Source organism: Scatophagus argus, chromosome 7 (genome assembly GCF_020382885.2).
Source record: "Scatophagus argus isolate fScaArg1 chromosome 7, fScaArg1.pri, whole genome shotgun sequence".
Lineage (NCBI taxonomy): Eukaryota > Metazoa > Chordata > Actinopteri > Scatophagidae > Scatophagus > Scatophagus argus.
This window is the reverse complement of record NC_058499.1, coordinates 606,626-627,159: the sequence shown is the minus strand read 5'-3', so window position 1 is coordinate 627,159 and position 20,534 is coordinate 606,626. Positions and strand designations below refer to the sequence as shown.

At 49.6% G+C, this 20,534-nt stretch overlaps 1 protein-coding gene across 5 annotated transcripts; it reads left to right on the top strand.

The window, feature by feature from the left end:
- The first annotated feature begins 411 nt into the window (after positions 1-411).
- Positions 412-20,433, top strand: spg11 (SPG11 vesicle trafficking associated, spatacsin). 5 transcript variants are annotated; one of them, XM_046393718.1, is made up of 40 exons: positions 412-822; positions 1,177-1,352; positions 1,448-1,681; positions 2,041-2,245; positions 2,754-2,891; positions 3,154-3,548; positions 4,080-4,225; positions 4,307-4,421; positions 4,872-5,027; positions 5,135-5,304; positions 5,424-5,600; positions 5,947-6,018; positions 6,129-6,256; positions 6,969-7,150; positions 7,226-7,427; positions 7,869-8,072; positions 8,150-8,256; positions 8,674-8,834; positions 9,563-9,727; positions 9,865-9,931; positions 10,067-10,229; positions 10,310-10,518; positions 10,922-11,030; positions 11,514-11,673; positions 12,000-12,260; positions 13,316-13,516; positions 13,934-14,041; positions 14,590-14,755; positions 14,859-15,073; positions 15,194-15,932; positions 16,364-16,509; positions 16,678-16,882; positions 17,143-17,277; positions 17,448-17,602; positions 17,785-17,904; positions 18,719-18,887; positions 18,977-19,053; positions 19,127-19,282; positions 19,790-19,941; positions 20,037-20,433. In XM_046393718.1, the coding sequence occupies exons 1-40, from the start codon at positions 608-610 to the stop codon at positions 20,209-20,211; spliced, it is 7,236 nt and encodes a 2,411-aa protein (XP_046249674.1). In that variant the 5' UTR covers positions 412-607; the 3' UTR covers positions 20,212-20,433. The 5 variants fall into 5 exon arrangements, with proteins under 5 accessions (XP_046249674.1, XP_046249673.1, XP_046249678.1 ...); XM_046393717.1 differs by having other exon boundaries at positions 17,140-17,277; XM_046393722.1 differs by having other exon boundaries at positions 413-822; positions 8,689-8,834; positions 17,140-17,277; positions 17,469-17,602.
- The last annotated feature ends 101 nt before the right edge of the window (positions 20,434-20,534 follow it).

Here is a 20,534-nt window from a genome sequence, read left to right as displayed (position 1 = left end):
CCCCACTGGAATAAATATCTGTTGTCATGTGATGAATATTCAGTAACACTTGTTGTATTTATTGATGTCGTTTGATCAGTAAAAAAAAATAAATAATAACAATAATAATAATAATAAATAGAACAGCTTTTATGAGTCATTAAAAGAAACTCGCAGTCCTCCTTTAAGATTTATGACTTGTTAAATATAGAACATTACATTTAACATCAAACATTTTTATACCCTGATTGTAATTGTAACTATAAATGAGAGGAGGGATTAACCAAAATACAGAAATGCGTAGAACTAGTAGACAATAGACCAAATTAAACCAATAAAATAAATACAACAATTAAATTAAAATAGGAATGAGTTTTTAATCAATATCGTCTTTCGATTAATTAGACTGATGTGTCATTTTTCTATTGTTCAGGTTTGGTCAGCTGACAGGGAAGGTGGGTCATGTGACTACCCAGACAAAGTGGCTGTTGAGCTGACCGATATGTCGACACGGTGTTTGTAGTCTGTGCTTGGAGGCGTTCGTGTTGTTGTTTTCCTCATAAAATGTTTCCTTAGCGAACACTTGAACTCACAGCCGATTTGTAAGCTTTTCTTCTAACGTGTGAACATGTTGGAGGCGGCGCAGCGGCCGGAGGGTGACTCCACCGAGGTGTGTGTGATCCCAGAGAACCAGCACTGCGGAGCGGTAGCGGACGTCCACAAAGCCCAGCTGCTTCCTGGAGGCTCGCTGCTCGGCTGTCTGGGGGTCCGGGGGCGGCTGGTGGTGTGGGACCCGGCGGACAGAGAGGCCCCGCCGGCCCCCGCGGACGGCTCTTACACGGAGTGAGTGTCACCTCAGTCTTCCTGTTTGCAGAACACTTTGACTTTGTCCTGACGCAGGACGCGCTTTGGGTTAGACTTCCATTACATGTCGTCCCAAAGACATCTACATCACAAAGAAATCATTTGTTTATATATAAAATCTGTACAATACGACACCACGTCCTCCTTTGGGTCACCACTTTCTCTTTATCACTCTAATCTTCACTTCCGTCTGCGCGGTCATTACTGGGACAATCATCGAAGGAAATGAAAAACCGTGAAGTGTATGAAAGCGCTGGCACACTCACAGAACAAACAACAACTGCTTTAAAATCATGTCAGTCAGAGACGCTCAGCACGTTGTTCTGTCCCCAGCTTTTCCTGGGAGGAGGTGACAGTTCGCGGCGGCTGCAGACTGCTGGCTGTTGGAGCTCAGTGTGACCTGAAGCTGCTGCGGGTGGAGGCAGAGCGATCAGCCTCCATTTCCCTGCTGCTGGTCTCCGAATGTCCTGCTGAGCGCCTGCTGCAAACCATCAGACAGCAGGACCACAGTGAGTACCAGGACCAGACCATCATCATCACTGATGTCTCACCTGTTACTGATGTGAACACATTGTAATGTTCCTCACTGAGTCTTTATTGTCAGGTGTGTGTGAGCTGCAGTCGGTGCGTCTGTTGTCGTTTGCTGCTGGTCGCTGCTGCGTACTGCTGAACTCTGATTGGCTGCTGCAGCTGCAGTGGCTGCAGACGGAGGAGGAGGAGCTGCTGCAGACGTTGTCCTGCTGCAACGTCCAGCCGACTGACAGCAACAGACACGCTGATGTCCACCACTGTGTCTGCAGAGACACCCTGTTTGTCCTCAGCTCCACGGGACTCATATGTATCCTCAATGAAGACAAATACAGCTGCTGCTGCTGCCCCTTCCTCTGCTGACACGGGGGGGGCACAGCAGGGGAGCACACAGCAGGGGCCACAGCTGGGGGGGGAGCTTGGGGAGCCACAGCTGGGAGGTGGCACAGCAGGGGCCATGGGGGAGAGTACAGCGGGGGAGCACAGAGCAGGGGCCACAGCTGAGGGGGGGAGATTGGGGTGGCACAGCGAACGGCTGTTTTGATATGCGCTGATGTTTGGGGCCGCAGCAGGGGAGCTTGGGGGCCCACAGTGGGGGCCACAGCGGACGGCTGTTTTGATATGTGCTGATGTTTGTCTCTGAGTCTCTTCTTTAACTGTGGCGTCCAGCTGTGTTTAGCACCTCTGATGGCAGCCTGCTGGCCAGCGTTGACGTCCCTGCTTATCTGAGCTCCAGCCTGGCAGACGATGACCTGGTCTCCTCCTCCTCTGCTTCCTCCTTCTGCCTCCTCCAGGTGTCAGCTGATCTCAGTACAGCGGTAGCTGTCACTCAGTCTCACACCGCCGTCGCTGTCGACCTCAACCACTACTTCAGGTACAACATTTATGCTTTTGTTTTCTTTTAGGGCGGCTCCCCCTCTCCCCCCTCACGATGCACAAATATAAATTTGTTTGGTATTTCCCGTGTGTGTTTATTCTTTTTGAATGCTCATCCTTCCCTTATCCCTGCATGCTTTGCACCCTCTGTATCCTGTTTGCTGCTGTGACATGTCATTTCCCAGTTATGGGACTAATAAAGGATTATCTTATCTTAAAATCCTATGCCAAACCTGCTCCTGGCTTTGTGGGCTAATAGACCTGATGGTGGCGCTGCAGCAGAAGTGAAAGTTCTTAACAGATCAGCTGTATGTGCTGAGTGTCGGCTCGGTTGAGCAGAAAAGTTCAGGTGCAGTTCAAGTGGCGGCCTCATCTCGCTGTCTCGTCAGCGACAATAAAACACTCATGACGCTGCACTTATACACCATGTGTGTTTGTCTGCCTGGATAAATTGCTGTGGAAACATTCGTCTGAGACACTCACTGTCCTCTGTTCCGTCTCCTCAGGACGTGTTCAGACCACCTGCTGTGTGCCGTCCCCTCCCCTGGCCCTCCTGTGCGGCCCCAGCAGCCCAGAGACCAGGACAGCCTGTCGAGCTCCAGCTGCGGCCTGGTCGCCCTCGGCTCCGCCTTCAGTGCTGACCGGTAAACTGCTGACCTTCACACAGGCTCCACTGTGAGAGCCAACCGCCACCACGAGGTCTACGTTTAGGCTGGGCTTTCAGCACGAAATATGAGTGAAATGTGTCCGATTATTGATGCAATATTGATTATAGATTAAATAGTTTTTGCAAGCAACATTTGTGAAATAGTTCACATGGTAGTTCAGCATGAATTTTAGTTCATTAAGTTTAGTGTCCAAGCTTCTTCAGTATCTCCTCCACCTCTGATTTTAACTCCTCTCCAGCTCCTGGGAAGCTCGTCTGGCCTCCATGTACAGCAGGGCCCAGCAGGCTACAGCTCCCTCCTCCTCCTCCTCCTCATCCTCATCTCAGCCTGCTGGGCCCTCCTGGTCTTCCTCCCTCCACCATCTGGAGTCCCACCAGGCCCCTTCCTCGGCCCACAGCCGGGTGCCTCGCGGTGGGGCCATTGGGGTTTTTTCTGTCCCCGAGTCATCCACTCCGTGTCTTCTCTCCGTGTCGGAGTTCTCCGCCCAGCTGACCTTCGTCTCCCCCGGCAACAAGCACACCACGGTGGCCTTGTGGGATTTTGAGTCTGGGAGCGTGATGTACCACCAGACGGAGGGTGAGGCGGCTCCGGTTCAGCTCTGTGGAGAGGGACAGCACAGACTGCTGCTGAAGAGTAAGTCAGCCGCTGACACAGCAGACCTCAGCAGCGCCGAGTCTGCAGGCTTGGCTTCAGAGTTTTCATGTTGTGAACGAGGAAAAAAAAAGGTTTTGACAGTTTTATGTTTCGGCAGTTATGGTAACAGTTTCCTCACCGAGTTTGTGGAGATCTGGAGATGACAGCTGTGCAGAAAGGCGGGAACAGCAGCGGACTGCCTGCCACTCAGGCTCTAAACAAAGTTTATAGATGGGACAGTCTTAATGTTGGGACCCTCTATTAACTTTATTATTTTCTGTCATTTACGTCATCACTCAGCAGCTCTGACGTTTTTCAGACGTTCGTTTTGGGACAAGAAAACCAAAATTGATCAAAAACTTTGTTATTTAAAAACTCTGTCATTTAATTTGTTCAAATCCACAGAAATGAAATGTTGCTGAGTTGCCACTCTGAAACATAATGAACAAACTGTCAGTCAGACAGTCAGTACACCAAAATAAACTCTCAGTCAGCTGTATTCACACATCCTGTCTGTCTGCCTGTCCGCAGAGACCGGTGTCTTCCACGTCTTGTTCTCAGTGTCCCAGCAGGACTTGCTCAGCAGGCTGATGCTTTTTGGCAATGCCGCGACAGTAGACGCTGTCTGTCACCTGAACAGCTGGGGGCGCTGCTCCATCCCCATCCACACCCTGCAGGTAGGAGGCAACATGTCACAGACGTCCTCCACTTCCAGAGGACACTGTGAGGACACCTGTCTGGTGTTGTGTGTTTTGCAGGCTGGACTGAAGAACCGTCAGCTGGACACGGTGGATTTTTACCTGAAGAGTAAAGACAACATCCTGACCCCTGCAGCCGATCAGCCAGCGGCCTCCACACTCAGCCTGACGGACAGTACGCAAACACACACACACACTTCACGAATCACGGTCATTTTAAGGGACAGTTCTCCCTGAAACCTAAAATACCTAAAGGATATCTTCTTACCTGTCATGCTGTTTATCCATCTAGACTGTTTCCATGCCAGCACCACTGAGCAGAAGGAAGCCTGCGTCTCCACACGTACGACAGGCTAACAAAGCTAACAAAGCTAACATCCCACCCTGTCAGCATAAGCCTCTCATCCAGGGGGAAACGCACGTTTCCTTCTGCGTGGTGGTGCACAAACAGCACGACAGGGAAGAACACACGTGAATTTGATTTTCAGGTGAACTGACAGAAACAGCTCAGAGACATGTTACGTATTGATCTTTAAAATGCTTTTGTTGTCACACAATCACATACAGGCTATACAAATGGTGGCTTTGACCACTGATGTGTGTGTGTGTCTGTCTGTCTGTCTAGGGGTCCAGGAGTTGTGTCCAGCGTTGGACCTGCTGTGTTTGGCTGTCAGAGATTCAAACAGTGAAGCTCAGAGCCGACAGTTCTCTGAACAGTTGCTCCACATCACCATGAGCTTCGTCAGCACTCAGATCCGATCCGTGTTGTCCAACGGGCACCGTAAGACAACACACACAAACGCACTTCTGTCCTGTCCGACACACACACACGTCTCAGCTCAGTGTTTTGTTCTGAGAGTTAAGGCTGGTCTCTGGTCGTGTCTGCAGACGAAGATGCTGATGTCCACAGCTGTGTGGACGTTCTTGACCGGTACGTCACTGAACTGAGGAGCTACATGAAGAGATTCCCCTGGCCTGCAGGGGGCGACACCTCCAGCACCATGTGTGCTGCTCAGGAGGAGGCTCAGGCAGACGAGTGGGAGCACCTGCAGACAGAGGTGGCATTTCCTGACAAATTTTTATTTTTGTATGCTTGTCTTTCTGTTCAGGGACGGATAGGAGCCTCCCGTCATGCCTCTTAACTCTGTGTGTCTGTGTGTGTGTGTGGGTGCTGCAGGAAGTGGTCCGTCAGTCCATCCTGACCAATCAGATCCCCAGAGCTCAAGCGGTGCTGCGGAGGCGGAGCCATCCAGAGCAGCGTCTGTCAGCTCTGAGGATGGAAGGCCTGCGTCAGGTCTTCTCCTGCCTGCAGCGCCGAGACCTGCAGACCACCAACACACTGCTGACCAACATGGTGAGAGCACATCACCGTTAGCAGCTACACACACGTGAACACGCTAACGTTGGTATGTTGCCGAGGTGGAGTCAGCTCGTGGTGAGCCTAGCTTAGCATAAATAAACAGCTTGGCTGACTTTGACCAGAGTTCAGAAATACGCCTACCAGCACTAAAACTCTGGGGTAACAGGAGTTAAGTGCTGAAACTCATTCACTTTATCCTCACCCCGACGCACCAATATTAGATTCATGTAGCAGCAGCTGGGACATGATCGCACGCTGACATTAGCAGTAAGCTAAATGTTAGCATTCAAGTCAATCTGACGGGAGATTTTACTGAACCAGTCATATTTTGTGTTTTCAGGGTTTCAGCGTGAAGCAGCAGCTCCACAACATCTGCCTCCACACCAACGACAAGGACCTCAGGGAGTTTGTGGTGAGACCCTCCTCCTCCTCACTGACAGTGTCAGATCTGCCTTTTAAAGCATTTCTCTTTTGGTCGACTCCTGCGTAACCAGTGAGGTCTCTGATTGGTCGACTGATCAGGTGGAGGAGCTGTCAGGACGGGGTTATTTTCCAGAGGAGGAGATGCAGAGTGTGGTCTTCATCAGGGAGATGGAGAAGTTTGGATCACTGCCTGCATCCCGCTGCCCTGCAAACACCACATCGCAGAGGTAAACAGAACGTTAGTTTAAAAGTTTAAGTTTAAAATGTTCCACCTGTGGTTACCGTGGTAACAGCAGCATGCTATTAATGTGAAGCGGCAGCAGTAGGAGGAACAGGGACAGCGTCAACATTGAGGCTGATATGAAAGAGACAAAGTGACACTGACACTGTTTCCTGTCAGTGTGAAACCGGTGAGACAATGGCGGACCCTGCCACTAACAAAGGCACGTTTATTTAACATGCAGTCCGTGTGACTTCTCATTGTCAGCCATTTTCCCCTTGTGAGGTTCTTCTTCTTCCCCACGGGTTAACCAACCGTCCTGAAATCGCGACTCTGCTAAGCCAAACTGGCAACAGGATCCACATCGAACTCCTGCATGTTTTAATAAAAGCTGATGTTTGCTGCCTCTGATCGATGACGATCTGTGAGAGGAAGCACTGTGACACGTTCCTGTGTTCATATCTTGTCCCACTCTTTTAATCCTGTCAAAAAGCCAGTTTGAGATGACGGTCGCATCCTTTCTCCGGTTTTCTTCTCTGAATCTTCCCTCCTCTCGGCTTTCTTTGACCCTCCTTAGAAAACCTTTTCTCCTGCCCTCCTCGGTTTTATCTGTGTCTAACCCCTCTGAACCTCCTCTTTCTCTCACCTCAGCCTCCTCTTCTTCTGAGTAGAAACGAGGTCGAGGAAAACACTTCCTGTCCTCTCTTCTTTCTGTACAGGGCGGTTCAGGTGGTCTGTGGGGAGTCGGGTGGTGGTGCGCAGGTCGTTGAGGAGCTGGTGGGACAGAGGAGGTCCGAGGAGGAGGAGGAGGGCCTCTGGAGGAACCTCCGACTGGACTGGGTGAGGAACTGGGACCAGAGCTGCCAGTCGACCATCCTCCTGTCCAGACTCCACCACACAGGTGCGATGACATCACTGAGCTGATCACCTGATCACCTGAGCCAAGACAAACCTTTCTGTGTTTTCGGTTCATTAGAGTTGAGCTCCTGTGACGCGGTGGTGTTGTGGCGTTACCTGACCGCTCTGCACGACCAGCGCCGGGTGGTCGACTGGATCGACTGGAGCAGGGAGACCTCCGGCGCCTCCCAGTGGTGGCCTGAGTTCACCCCAGAGCTGGTCAACAACAACACGGTGTGCAGCACATACATGAGGGAGAACATCCTGGACCTGCTGGCCAGGTACAGCAGCCTGAGGGTTCAGAAAACTCTTCTGGTGACATCGAAGCAGGGACCAAATGAGACCTCCTGACCTCCATTGATGAATGACAGAAAGTGTGGCCTGCGAGAGACGCACTCCCACATTCTCCATATTTGTTCATGTTAACTGAAGTTTTTGAATTCAGACTGCAGTTCTCGTTCACGTGTGTGAGGAGTCCTGTCTTCATGGACGAACTGGTTTCAGTGGACTTGTATTCCCTGACCTCCCCACAAAAGCTGCCAGTTCTTTTAACTTTGATTTGAAGAGACATTTAAGTAGTAATGTTGTAATCAAAAGTTGTACAATATGGGCACTAAATATGCAACATTAGCATTAAACAGCCTGACGGATGAATTGAAATCGCTCTGCAGGTTGTCCTCTGAAGCCTCATGTGGTTCCTGTGTGTGTGTTTCCTCCTCCAGGAGAGGTGTGTTCATCCCGGAGGAGCTGGCCGACTTGGAGCAGCTGTTGTGGAGGCTGGCTCAGGGCGGAGGCGTGATGGCCTCCTCTCCGCCCGTCCCTCAGTGCCGCTCCGCCCTCGGCCTCGACCTCCACAGCCTCTTCATCAGCTTCTGCCTGGAGCACAGCCTGCAGTACCTGCTGTACGCCTACCTGGAGCACTACAGGTACTTCACTCCCACAGCTGGCTCACTCATCATCAAGCTAATGAGCTGCTAATGAACTCTGTGCCCGTCCTCCACAGGCTGACACCCAGAAACTGTCCCCCCTTGACCAATCAGAGCCTGTCTGAGAGCCAGCCCTGGTTTGAGATGCTGGTGAAGATCCAGGAGATCACCAGAGATCTGTCAGGTAGCAGATGGCCATTTCAGCGTCTCCTCGTAACGAGCAGCAGCAGATTAGTCACTGAAGTCGGCTTTACGCTCTTTAATAACAATGCAAAGTGAATGTTTCTGGGTTCTGGACCAGAACTACTGGCTAAATGATGACGTCGTTACTCAGAGGTTCTATACTTACTTTATACAGCAGTTAAACCAATGAAGTACTTGAAAAAATACTTGCCAGACGAGTTGATTGCAAAAATAATCATGAGCTTCAGCTTTAATTTAAATTAATTTCATTTGAGATCAGATCAAAGACAAACATCAAATATAAAGATTGGAGCAGAGAGACAAAATTAATTGATTTTTATTTTTGGCATAATTTTATTTCCACTGCACTGCCGGTTTAAATACAGTTGAGTTGCACTTAATTTTATGTATTTAACAGTGTCTGTTGCTCCAGATCCAGGGCTGGTGTTCCAGGCCAGTCTAACCAGTGCTCAGGTGCTGTTACCGGGCAGCCAGGCGTCCCTCAGCAGCCTGCTGTTGGAGGGACACAGTCTGCTGGCGCTGGCCGCCGTCATGTTCGCCCCCGGAGGAATCGACCAGGTGGGCTTCACCTCTGAGGTCACATCAGAGCTCAGCCGGCAGGCCTCTGATTCAGACTTTTACTTTGAATGCATTACTGAGGCTCTGATTTAATAGGCAGCAGAGACGCCACCTGATCAGGTGATCTGACAGAGCTCCATGGCTGCTGGTTGTGTCAGCAGGCAGCTGTGTGCTAAGTCCTGATCGCTTTCATGAGGTGACGCCACGTCAGAGCGACTGACATCAGCTTTACTCCGAGTCTCACCGCACACACGACCAGAGAGGAAGTCGTTTTTACTCTTCGATAGTAACTGAACTGTTCCTGTCCTGCTCGGGTCACAACAAGCGATTGATGAAATGAAATAAATCTTTGACTTTAAAGAAATCTGAAAACTGTTGAACTGAGCATCTGTGTGAGAGTAATCAATAAATAAATAGGGAAGGGATGAAAACCACCCTAAAATAATTAGGTGGGAGCATTCTTGATCTTTTGAGCTGTTCCCTGAGCGGTTCCTTTGATTTGATCCTACACAATAAGACTTCCTGCTGTCATCTGATTTTAGTTGGTTTAAAGTGAGATCGTGATCCGCCGGTCTCCACCACAGCTGACGAGTGCCCTTCAGACTCAGAAATGATCAATACGAGATTCGATCCCTCCTGATCTCGTCTGTTAGGACGTGTCCTGAGATATGAAAGGTGTTCTGGCTGCTGTGATCTTCAGCTGGTCTTCCTGTGCTTCCTGTGTGCAGGTTGTGGTTCAGGGCGAACGGTCGGGCAGATCGGAAAGGACCGTCGACCCTCAGCTCCTGAAGATGGCGCTGGCCCCCCACCCCAAACTGAGGGCCGCGCTGTTCCCTGCTGGACCGCGAGGAAACGGTCCATCCTCCGACGTCTCCGTCTACCACCTCCTGCAGGTGCGCTCTCACCTGTCGTCGGTCGGTTCGTCCTGTGGTCGGGCTGCTCTGCTCTCCTGTGGACAACAGCAGACCTGCTTCTTACGGTGTGCATGTTGGAGCGAAGCTGAAAGTGCTTTCTGTGCTGTGTTTTCCAGGCGCTCCATCCTCTGGACGCGTCCAGGTTGTTTGGCTGGCAGGCAGCAAACGCCTTCAGCTCTGCAGGTGAGCTCCGAAAACCAGCTTTGAGCTCACGAAGCTTCGGCGTCTTCCCTCAGACACTGTGAGATTAGGAGTAAGACTCAGTAAGTGTGAGTCCCTGGTCTGCAGAGTGAACGGTCACCTTATTGTCCTCCACAGAAACGTCAGAGCTGCCTCACTTCTCCAGCCCTCACCTGGTCACCAGGTTCGCTCTGGTGGAGAACCTGGACTTCCTGTATTATCTCCGCCATGGACGACCATCCTTTGCCTACGCCACCTTCCTCGTCCAGCAGCTGAGCGGCTGCAGTGACGTCGCCGTGCAGTGAGTACAACAAGCTTAAGTACAGCTTGTCAGTCCAGGAAGGTCCAGTGTGACAGCGTGTGTGTGTGTGTGTGTGTCAGGCTGCAGCAGGCCTGGCAGCAGGCGTACCGTTTGGCCCTGCAGTGTTTCCACGTGCCGTCTGTGGCGTCAGCGAGCGTTTGTTTCTGTGAGCTGCTGGGACGCTGCAGCCTGAAGCTGAGGGTCGACATCAAAGCCCTGAACACCATCCTGCAGCACTGGAACCAACACAACACACACCCTGCTGCAGCACAGCCTCTACACACACTGGGTACACACACACACACACACACACACACACGCACACACACACACACACACACACTGCTGCAGCACAGCCTCTACACACACTGGGTACACACACACACACACACACACACACACTGCTGCAGCACAGCCTCTACACACACTGGGTACACACACACACACACACACACACGCACACACACACACACACACACACTGCTGCAGCACAGCCTCTACACACACTGGGTACACACACACACACACACACACACGCACACACACACACACTGCTGCAGCACAGCCTCTACACACACTGGGTACACACACACACACACACACACACACACACACACACACTCACACTGCTGCAGCACAGCCTCTACACACACTGGGTAAACACACGCACACACTGACTTGTCTCTTTTCAGTGTCTAAAGGTGTGAAGCTGGCGGAGGCGGGGCCCGGGGTAGCGGAGGAGCTGATTGGCTGCCTGGAAGCTGCGGTGTCAGACATCCTGGAGCAGAAGAACATCTGCAGGTCAGACGTCAGCACAGCACTGATGTCTGGCTTCATGTTAGCACGTTGACTGAACCAAAAGAGCTTCATGCAGACACTCGTCTCACAGCTGGTCCTCACTTATGTCTCCTCTTGTCTGACCTGATTTATTTTATTTACTGTGTGGACTGGCAGACTGTGTTTCGGGATGTTTCGCCATCCAGTCGATGTTACGTGTTTTTATTGTGCTGCTGTGAAGTCTTTGACCGGGAACATCAGCCTAAGGAAAACACTGAGCACGTGTTTACAGACTAACTTGCCAAATTAACAAAAACTGACTGAACGGATGGAAAATGCAGTTTGTTATCAGTGTCAGTGTAACACAGTCACTATTCAGTCTGACACGGCAGACATTTTAACCTTTCCTGAGCACACGCTCTGATTTGATAAACGTAGCTAACAGAAGAAAAATAAAAATGTATTAAGTCCGTTCAAAAAAGTTACAGATGTTTGTGTGTGTGTCAGGTCGTCCTACGAGGCGGCTCAGGAGTGGGCGTTACCCGTCCAGTTCTGTCAGCTCCACTGCCTGAAGCTCAGCTCTGTTTATCCCTCCCACTGCGCTGATGACGGACAGTTCGTCCACTTCCTGTTGTTTGTCCAGCTGCACAACTTTCCTCCCCAGCAGGTGAGCACACACCTGCACGATGTCCTCACATCACAGCGCCCCCATGAACAGATGGTCAGATCGTGTTACTGCAGCCTGTTGCTCTGACGCTGGAGCTCGTAGATCTTGATGTTCCAGAAATGCACTCAGTGTGCCAGCAACACTGTTTCTGTTTCTGTTCCTCTGCAGCAGCACAACTTCTCACCTGGATTGATCCTGACATTTTGCTGTTTATTAATAACATGATTAATATCACGGATGGGATCAAGTCTGTTTTAAAATGTGGCCATTCATTTCTGCCTGAGTCATGTCATGTCACTTTCCTTCCTCTGTGCTTCTGTGTCCAGGTGAGGTCCTTGGCCAGTGGGTTTGGTCCCGCCCTGCAAGCCCACCTGAGTCTGGCCTTTCAGGACCTGCAGGTGTACAGTCAGAGTAGGAGCTGTGGCTCTCTGAGCTCTGAGCAGGCCCCTGGAAGCTCGGAGCTCCCCACGGAGCTGTTCCAGGTCCTGCTGCAGAGCCAGGAGGAGGCGGCGCCCTGCAGGTACCTGCTGCAGGAGGCGCTGCTGCAGCGCTGCCCAACACTGGCTGTAATGGCTGCCTGTCAGCAGGTAAGCAGGCAAAACACACCCAGTGATCCCTGCCACTGTTGACTAACATGGAAAAATTAAAACAAAATAATAAATAAATAAAACCCAAAAACCCACCATAAAATTCATACAGTGATACAGTGTGTCTGTGTTTAAATGAAATGTTAATGAGCTGCGTTGTGACAAGAGAAAGAGTGTGGATGGACATCGCTTTCAAATTGATTTGATGACTTTGTTCGGATTAGAAGGCAGATTAAAGCTGCAAATAAAAATACCTTCAGGCCACATCTGCACACAATAAGCGAAAGTGAGAATTTTTCCTGAATTTACAGTTTGGTCATTTGAATTAGCAAATGACCAAACTGTAAACAAGGCCAAACCTTAATGAGAGAAAAGTGCTGCTCAGACTGGATGTTCTGTGGGTCGCTCTGCGGTAACAGCTGTGAGTGTCTGTGGAGATCATTAAGGACATGAAGTAACGTGAAGTATTTCTGTACACACTGGAGGCTGCAGGTTAACACATGTCCATATGCAGAGGGGAAACAACAACATTCAATGATACCTAACCCTAACCCTGAAGCCAATCGTTTTGGCAGGACAAACACTGAAGTGTGACTCAAATGTGGTTTGTTCAGGATGAACTGTGACTGTAACTGAACTACGGTGACTTTTCTTCTTTGTAGCGCCACCATCAGGTCAACATTTTAATGTGTCCACCACTTTGGTCTGAATCACTACACTCTCAGTGTGCTGCTGATTAGCAAATGTTAGCATGCTAACGAGCTAAGATGGCGACAGAAATGCTCTACAACAGGAGGTGATGCACTACAAGCTGCCCTGATGGTATGAAATGTTGATCCCGAGTGGGCGTGGTCGCCTCTCCTCCACGCATCCCCATCACATGGCTGAAGCCTGTTGCTTGTTTGTGTCAAAACAAAAATGTCAGGTTTGCTCCCCAACTTGCTGCTAAGTTTAACCCTCCAGCGTAATGTGCTTGACAGGTTTCCATAGTAACGTGACTTAAACAACATATGTTTTGATCTGCAGACTTGAACACTGTCCCACCTGTTTTCCAGGGGGCGGAGCTGCTGCCCTGCCTGTGTGTGTGGGTGCTGACCTCCGTTGACAATGTCGCAGCTGCCGAAGCCACGTCCCACCTGGTCGAAGCCTGCCAGCACCACGAGTGGACCCTGCATGACCTGTCAATCATCTGGAGGACGCTGCTGGGACGGGGCCACATCAGGCCTCTGCTGCGAGGCTTCGAGCTCTTCCAGAGGGTAAAAACCCGAGCTGAGACGTGCAGCACACGGTCTGTTTCCTCGCTGAACGGAGACGCAGATGTTGGCAGGTCCTGCCTGTTCAGACCGGATTATACACACTGGATTAGAGCTCCTTCCTTCATACTGTATTGAGCAGAGTTCCCACACGGTCTTCTCTGCCAGGAAAACAAACAGCACATTTTAATCTTTTCATTTGGGGCAAGTTTTTTAACATAAACAAAGAGGAGGAAAGTTTTTTCTATTGTGTCCTTGTCAGGTTTTCAGTTGCTGAAGGTCCAGTGTAACGTCTGTGTTGTTCTGGGAAACGTTTGAGTCAAACTTATTCTGCCTGACTGCCAGTCAGATGATCCTCGCACAGAAAGAAGTGAACTCGGTCAGTAACTCACGTCTGTTTGGTCCTTGTTTGTCCCTCAGGACTGTCCTCTGGTGTTGGTCTTGAGGATGTTTGAGTTGTGTTGTGACTACAGGAACTTCTCTGAGGCCAAAGAGAAGCTGCTGGACTTTCAGAGGACCCTCATCACTGTAAGGACACATTTTCTTCTGCAGTTTTCCTGAAACTTGGGTTTACATTTGACTGTCTCTCAGTGTTGTCTTTCCTGTATCGATTAATGTTGTCGCCCTCATCGCTCTTTGAAGTGTTATTGGTAAAAAGTTCATCTTTTTGATCATCCGTCGCTGCATTTACAAAGTAAACAGAAGAAATATTCTGTCACTTTGCCTTGCAGCAGACACTGAACCACTGATGAATATGAATCAGTCCATTTTATTTACATTGCTCAACATCACATCCCACACTTTGCCAGCATCTGACCCCCTCAGAGTCTGATCAGGAAAGACAGAGGACAGACAGGCATTCAAGTGAGGAGTGTGCAGCGCGTTGTTGTCTTAAAATGAATGCATTTCAGTCCAGGGAGAAAACACACGAGTTGTTTGTTTGTGGTCTCATTAGAATGAGACCACTGATTTGTTGCTCTGTCCTGTGGAGAGCAGCGCCTCCTGGTAGAGGAGAACCAGGGAAACCAGGCAGGTCAGCCTTCATGTCTCTGATCTCTGTCTCCTCACTGATGTAGCTGAGAAACAGTTGTCCAGCGCCCTCCAGTGGCCTCCCGCTGCAGTGGGTGGAGAGCCAGGCCTCTGTTCTGCTCCTCAGCATGCTGCAGCGCTGCTCCTCCCAATACGACCTCCACCGCCTGCTGCAGCTGCTGGCCGACGTGGACAAGTTCCTCAAATCAAACGGTGAGAGGGGACAGTCTGAAAATACATCAAACAAAATCATGGAGACAGAGATTCTCAGTCAGTAGCAGTACAGGTGTGTGTGTCTGTGTGTGTTTGTGTTCAGGTCCGGACTTCAGGAAGCTGAGTCAGCTCAGTCAGCTACTGCAGGGCTCGGAGGTCAGCCTGTCTCCCCGGCTGCTGCGGTGCAGTTCTCCCTCCGTCCAGCAGGAGGAGTTCCAGGCCACAGTGGACGCTCTGCAGAGCAGGGGGCACTACAGCCAGGCCCGGCAGGTCGCTCAGCTGGCCGGTCTGTCCGTCCAGCATCTGCTGCTCAGTCAGGTCTGGTCCACCACACAGAACATATCCAGATTTCAGATTTCACATTCACACACGCGTTGTATATTGTTCACTAAAATATCCAAGATTCGGTTTCATGAGTCGTATCTGTCTTCCACTTAGCTTCTCCAGGAGGTAAACTCCCAGAAGTCCAAGCTGCAGTGGAGACGGCTGGAAACACGAGTCGCTTTCTGGAGGAAATGTCACGATCAGCTGAAGGCCGACACCACTGACCCAGAATCAGCTTCCCAGTTCTTCCTGTCCCAGGCTGGAACTGGGACCACAGGTTCCTCGGAGGCTGCAGAGACTCAGACAGAGTGGCTGGACGTCCAGGAACGCTGCCTGCTGCTCTGCCTGGCCGCTCACTGGCTCTCCCTGCTCAGTCCACCTCCCGTGGACAAGCTGGAAAGCCTGGAGAAAAAGCTGTGGATCTGCCGGGTCCGACAACACGTCCTCACCGTCGCCATGGAGAAGGAGAGTGTCTTCAACCTGCCGCCGCCCGCCATCACACCCGAAATGAACACTTTTCAAGTGCTCATGAAGGAGTTCTCCTTGTCCAACATATCAGGCCTGAACTCAGAGAAGTGTCTCAGTCTAGAGGGACTCCTGGGTCCCTCGGAGGAGCAGCAGGAGCCGAACGTCGACCTGAGTCCTGAAGAAAGGAGCATTCTGTCTGTGCTGATTGGTCAGTTATTAGACGAAGGAAGCATTTATGAAGCCAGCCGGGTCTGCCGATATTTCTCCCTGCATCACCCTGACATGTGTGTGGTGCTGCGCTGCCGAGGTCTGGCCTCTGGAGAACTGAAAGCTGACCCACAAGAGGAAGCATCGGAGGTTCAGCCCAGGACCAGCATCAAAAGCTGTAAGCTCCCCACACCTTCATCTGTCCACATCAGTCCAGTGGTGGAACAAGTCCTCTGATCTTTTACTGATCTTTTAAGTAAAAGTACCAGTACCAAATGTTACTTCTGTTCTTAAAAAATATAAAGTATGAAGTAGTAGTAAGTAAGTAGAAGTAATCATGATACAAAATGTCTCATTTCAGGACAACACAAGTTATTGGATCTTAATCGTTGACGCATGAGTGTGTTCCTCACTTGAATGGCAGAGAATGTGGAGTAAACTTTAATGACTTGAGATACTGCTGGTTAGGTTCATCTATAAATAATATGTACTAATGACGATACTGGCAGCATCTCAGCAGGTTAAAATACTTTAGACAACCTGAAAACGGTATAGGACCTGAAATCGAACCCTGAGGAACTCCCCTAACACACCATGGATCTTCTGCAGCTCCCTCCGTCAGCAGCCTCATGTCTCTCGCGATGTTCCCCCTCCCTGATGACGAGGTTGCTGTCCAGCTCCAGAAACTGGTGGATCAGTGTCACCATGGCAACAACTACTGCAAACAAGTCCTCAGCCTGTACCAGCTCTCCAAGGTACTGGTCAGTCAGCCAATACTGCATGTCCTCAGAAGAAATAAGTGCTGGAAGCTGTCATTTCGGAAAACTTCGGATTCTGTTACTGACAGAAGGAAGTGAAGAAGGTTCACGTTGAAGTCTTTAATGTTTCACGTTTCTCCCTGATGTGTTCCGTGTCCCTTCCAGGAGCTGCAGTGTTCCTTCAGTCAGATCTGCAGGGAGGAAGCTCGCTCAGTGCTGGAGAAGCTGCTGCTGTGGGACCAGCCGGAGCGCTTCAGGAAGGCTCAGGCCTTCATCAAAGCTCAGGGTCTCTCAGCAGACTCTGTGGCCGAGCTGGTTTCCTCCACTGTGGTGCAGGCGCTGCTGGCCTCCACCCAGGAGCTGCCGTCTGGTGAGATCAGATAACACTGGTTTGGCTTGCTCTCACAGTCAAAGCATGAATGGTGCTCTTTGCGTTACTCTGAGGCAACCCGAGGGGATAATCTAGATAAGAGTGTAATGAAATGCCAGCACCTTTTGGTGAAAAAGTACAGAAAAATGCCTGCAGCTTTCGTCCGACCAACAGTCTAAAATGCGAGGATGAGTGTGACTTCAACAATTAATCGGTTATGGACATTGTTGGACATCGTGTGTGTCCATGTGTCTCAGCAGAGAGGCAGGTGTTCAGGCCGTCGGAGGGCCGGGACTCGCTGGTCCAGCTGATCAAACTGTGTGACGATCCGAACCTGGTGGGGCTCAAACTGCTGGAAAACATCACCGCTGTCCCACTGCGGGATCTGAACTGCAGTACGACACACACACACACACACACACACACACAGTGTGAAGAGTGTGAAACATCTAAAGCAGCAGTGGATACTTTGTTGTGTTTACACTTTAGCTGTGCAGACTCAACAGCAGATTGAAATGTGACATCACAACATGACACCATAACACAATTCTAATGTTTAAAACAGAGTCCACTTCCTCTCCTGTAGTCGTAGAGCTGCTGATCGTGGCTCATGACTGCTTTAGTCTCACCTGTAACATGGAGGGGATTGTCAGAGTGCTCCAAGCTGCTCGACACCTCAGCCACACCTACCTCGCTCCAGGAGAGCACTTCAGCCTGCTGGTAAGCTCCGCCCACTAACCCACAGAGCGGACAGCTTGTTGTCGTGTGTCTCAGGGCACGTAAATCCACTTCATGTTTGATTAGACAGAAAATGGATTTTAGCTCACTGATTCATCTGCATGAAGTTGTTTTCCTTTTCTTTTCTTGTGTGTGTGTGTGTGTGTGTGTGTGCGCACCTGCAGGTGCGCCTGCTGACAGGCATCGGCAGGTATAATGAGATGACATACGTCTTCGACCTGCTGCACCAGAACCATCGCTTTGAGATGCTGCTGAGGAAGAAAATGGACACGGACAGAGGACAGGTGGACAAAACCACTGACTGTATACAAAGATGAGGACATGAGGGCTCCCCTAAAGTGAAGCCAAAACATCTGGATGCCCCCTGGTGGCTGGCTGCAGTATCGGTTACAAACCCCATTTTTCTGATCAGTTTGGTTTTAATTAGTTATTTGATGCTATAAAAAGGGGCTGGAACATCATGATTGACAGCTGAGTGCTGCTCCTGATTGGCTCAGATGGGTGTGTGGGCGGGAATTCAATACAGCAGCTCCACCTACCGATCACTACTGCACAGACTCTGGCTCCAAATGCACTCGTATCAGGGATATTTTGGCTTCACTTTTGTACAGTGGGAGGAAGTGGAGACACGTCGGCCATCTTTATGTGTCGATGGCACACATACACACTGACAGTTCTCATATGTTAATATGCAATAATTAAAGTAATATTACATGTTAAAAAGATTTTATCCTTTCTGCTACCTTTCCCCAATGCCAGATTAATCTTATATTTATTCATAACTCCTAAATATTTCAATAGAAACACTGCTCTTCATTTACCAAATAATTCTCACAGGCTCGACCATTTCATGCACCGACGATTCACATTAAAATGTGAAACATTTACAGAGAGGGTTTTGGTTTCTTTTTCGAACACAATTTTATCACATTTATTAAAAAAGTGGCATTGATTTAAATGTCAGTGTTGATAAAGAGCAGAAAAATGTTGGTCAGATGGAGCCGTGAGACAACATTTAAACTGACCTGAATGTGTTTCCTTCATCCTGACACCTGCTGACTCCATGTTCACCTGATCTTAATTGTTGCCACACTGCAGAGCTCCAGTCTGAAGACAGCCCTGCTGGACTATATCAAGCGCTTCCTTCCTGCAGACAGCGAGAAACACAACATGGTGGCGCTGTTTTTCAGCATGAGGAGGGAGATTGGAGAAAACCACGAGATGGCTGCCAGAACACAGCTGAAGATGATTGAGTCTCAGGCGTGGGGTGAGCCAGCTCAGTGCTAACAGCTAGCCAACACAAAAACACAGCAACGACTCAATACATGTCTTAATCTGTTGTTTTTCTATGACCAGTCGTCACTCCTGAACTGAAGAGTTTGTTGGTCAAAGTGTTGGATCTGCTGAAGGACGCTGCGGAGAGCTTCTCCAAGGTGCTTTAACTTCTCATTAGCCTTCAATACCCTGACAAAGACAAAGACATCAACTCCATGTGTGTGTTTCCAGGACTCGTGTGTACGCCAGGCGACTCGCTGTGTTCGGACAGCTAAGCTGGTCGCTCTTCAGCTGCACTTCCTGAACCAGGGTTCTAACCTGCGCATCATCAACCTGCGACCTGCGGAGCTGCTTAGCGCCGTTACGTCGCTGCCTCGATGTTATCAGGTCTGTTTGTGGAAATGTTTTATTCTCTACAAATTAAATCTTACACTGAACTTTTCCAAATCATCAGATGTTTAATGTTTTTTTGTCTGCTGTTGCAGCAAATGTTCAGTTTACATTACATACTATATAGTGACATGTTAACATGCTAATGTTTAGCATGTTTTCACGTGTACATTTGTCCACGTTTACATATTTATGTTAAATGCTAACAAGCTAAGGGTTACAATGTTAACATCTGTTTAGCATGTTAATATGTTAATATTATTAAGATGACATGTTAACGCCTGCTATTTTTACACCTACTACTGCAACAAGCTAAAAGTTATATCAGGCCCAGATGCTAAAATGCTAACTGTGTTGCATGCTAACAAGCCAAATGTCAGCATGTCAACACATAGTTGTTCTGTTGTCCATAAGTGTCCTGTGAGGTAGCGCCTGATGATGCAGAAGCTCAGACGTCCTCACGCGGTCAGACCGTGGATTACATCCGGTGTTTGTGTGTCTCAGGTGTTTGTGGTGTCGGAGGCGTACAGCTACAGTCCGGACTGGGCAGAGATTTTGTACCAGAAGGTGATCCTGAACGGAGACTTTTCTTACCTGGAGGAGCTCAAACACCATCGTCCACTGACCTCCAGCCTGTTCGAGGACATTTTCGAAAAGTGAGGCAGCAGAAAGCAGCGTGTCTCAACCAGGACATGTCCTTAAGTAACCTGATCTCATCTGATCTCACCTCACCTGTGTGTGTCTGTTTCAGGCTGGACGGCGCTCCCAGCGGCGTCACTGCCAACGTGAAGCGCCTGCTGACGCACTGTGATGATGTGTACAGCCGCTACAGGCTGGCCTACCAGCACAATCTGTATGATGTCACTAAAACGCTGCTGCAGGACGCCAAGACCTCCAGCTACCTGAACGACAAGCTGGCCAGATGATGGATGGACTGACTCACTGACTGATTGATGTCCAATACTTACTTATGGCAGAAGAACAACCTTTGTCCTTTGCAACTGATCTTCTGTGGACATTAATTCACACGAGGCAGACTGTAACTTGCGTTTCTATTTTTCTGAAGACAAATGAAACTCAGTAAATCTTCACATCATGATATGAACCTTTACATTAAAGTCACTTCTTTCTAGACTGTGCTGATGGAAGACTTCAGCTCCTGCTCTCATCAGATGCTGCAGATGAACAAATGTCTGTGCTCTTATTTAGTGTTTTGGTTCGTCTTCCTCTTCTCTGTGTGCACTGCACT

Excerpts from the sequence above, each read along its gene's own strand:
- spg11 (XM_046393717.1), top strand. The coding sequence starts at position 608 with ATGTTGGAGGCGGCGCAGCGGCCGGAGGGTGACTCCACCGAGGTGTGT. Across the intron at positions 8,073-8,149 it reads GCCTACCTGGAGCACTACAG|GCTGACACCCAGAAACTGTC; the intron begins GTACTTCACTCC and ends CGTCCTCCACAG. Across the intron at positions 9,932-10,066 it reads AAACGCCTTCAGCTCTGCAG|AAACGTCAGAGCTGCCTCAC; the intron begins GTGAGCTCCGAA and ends TGTCCTCCACAG.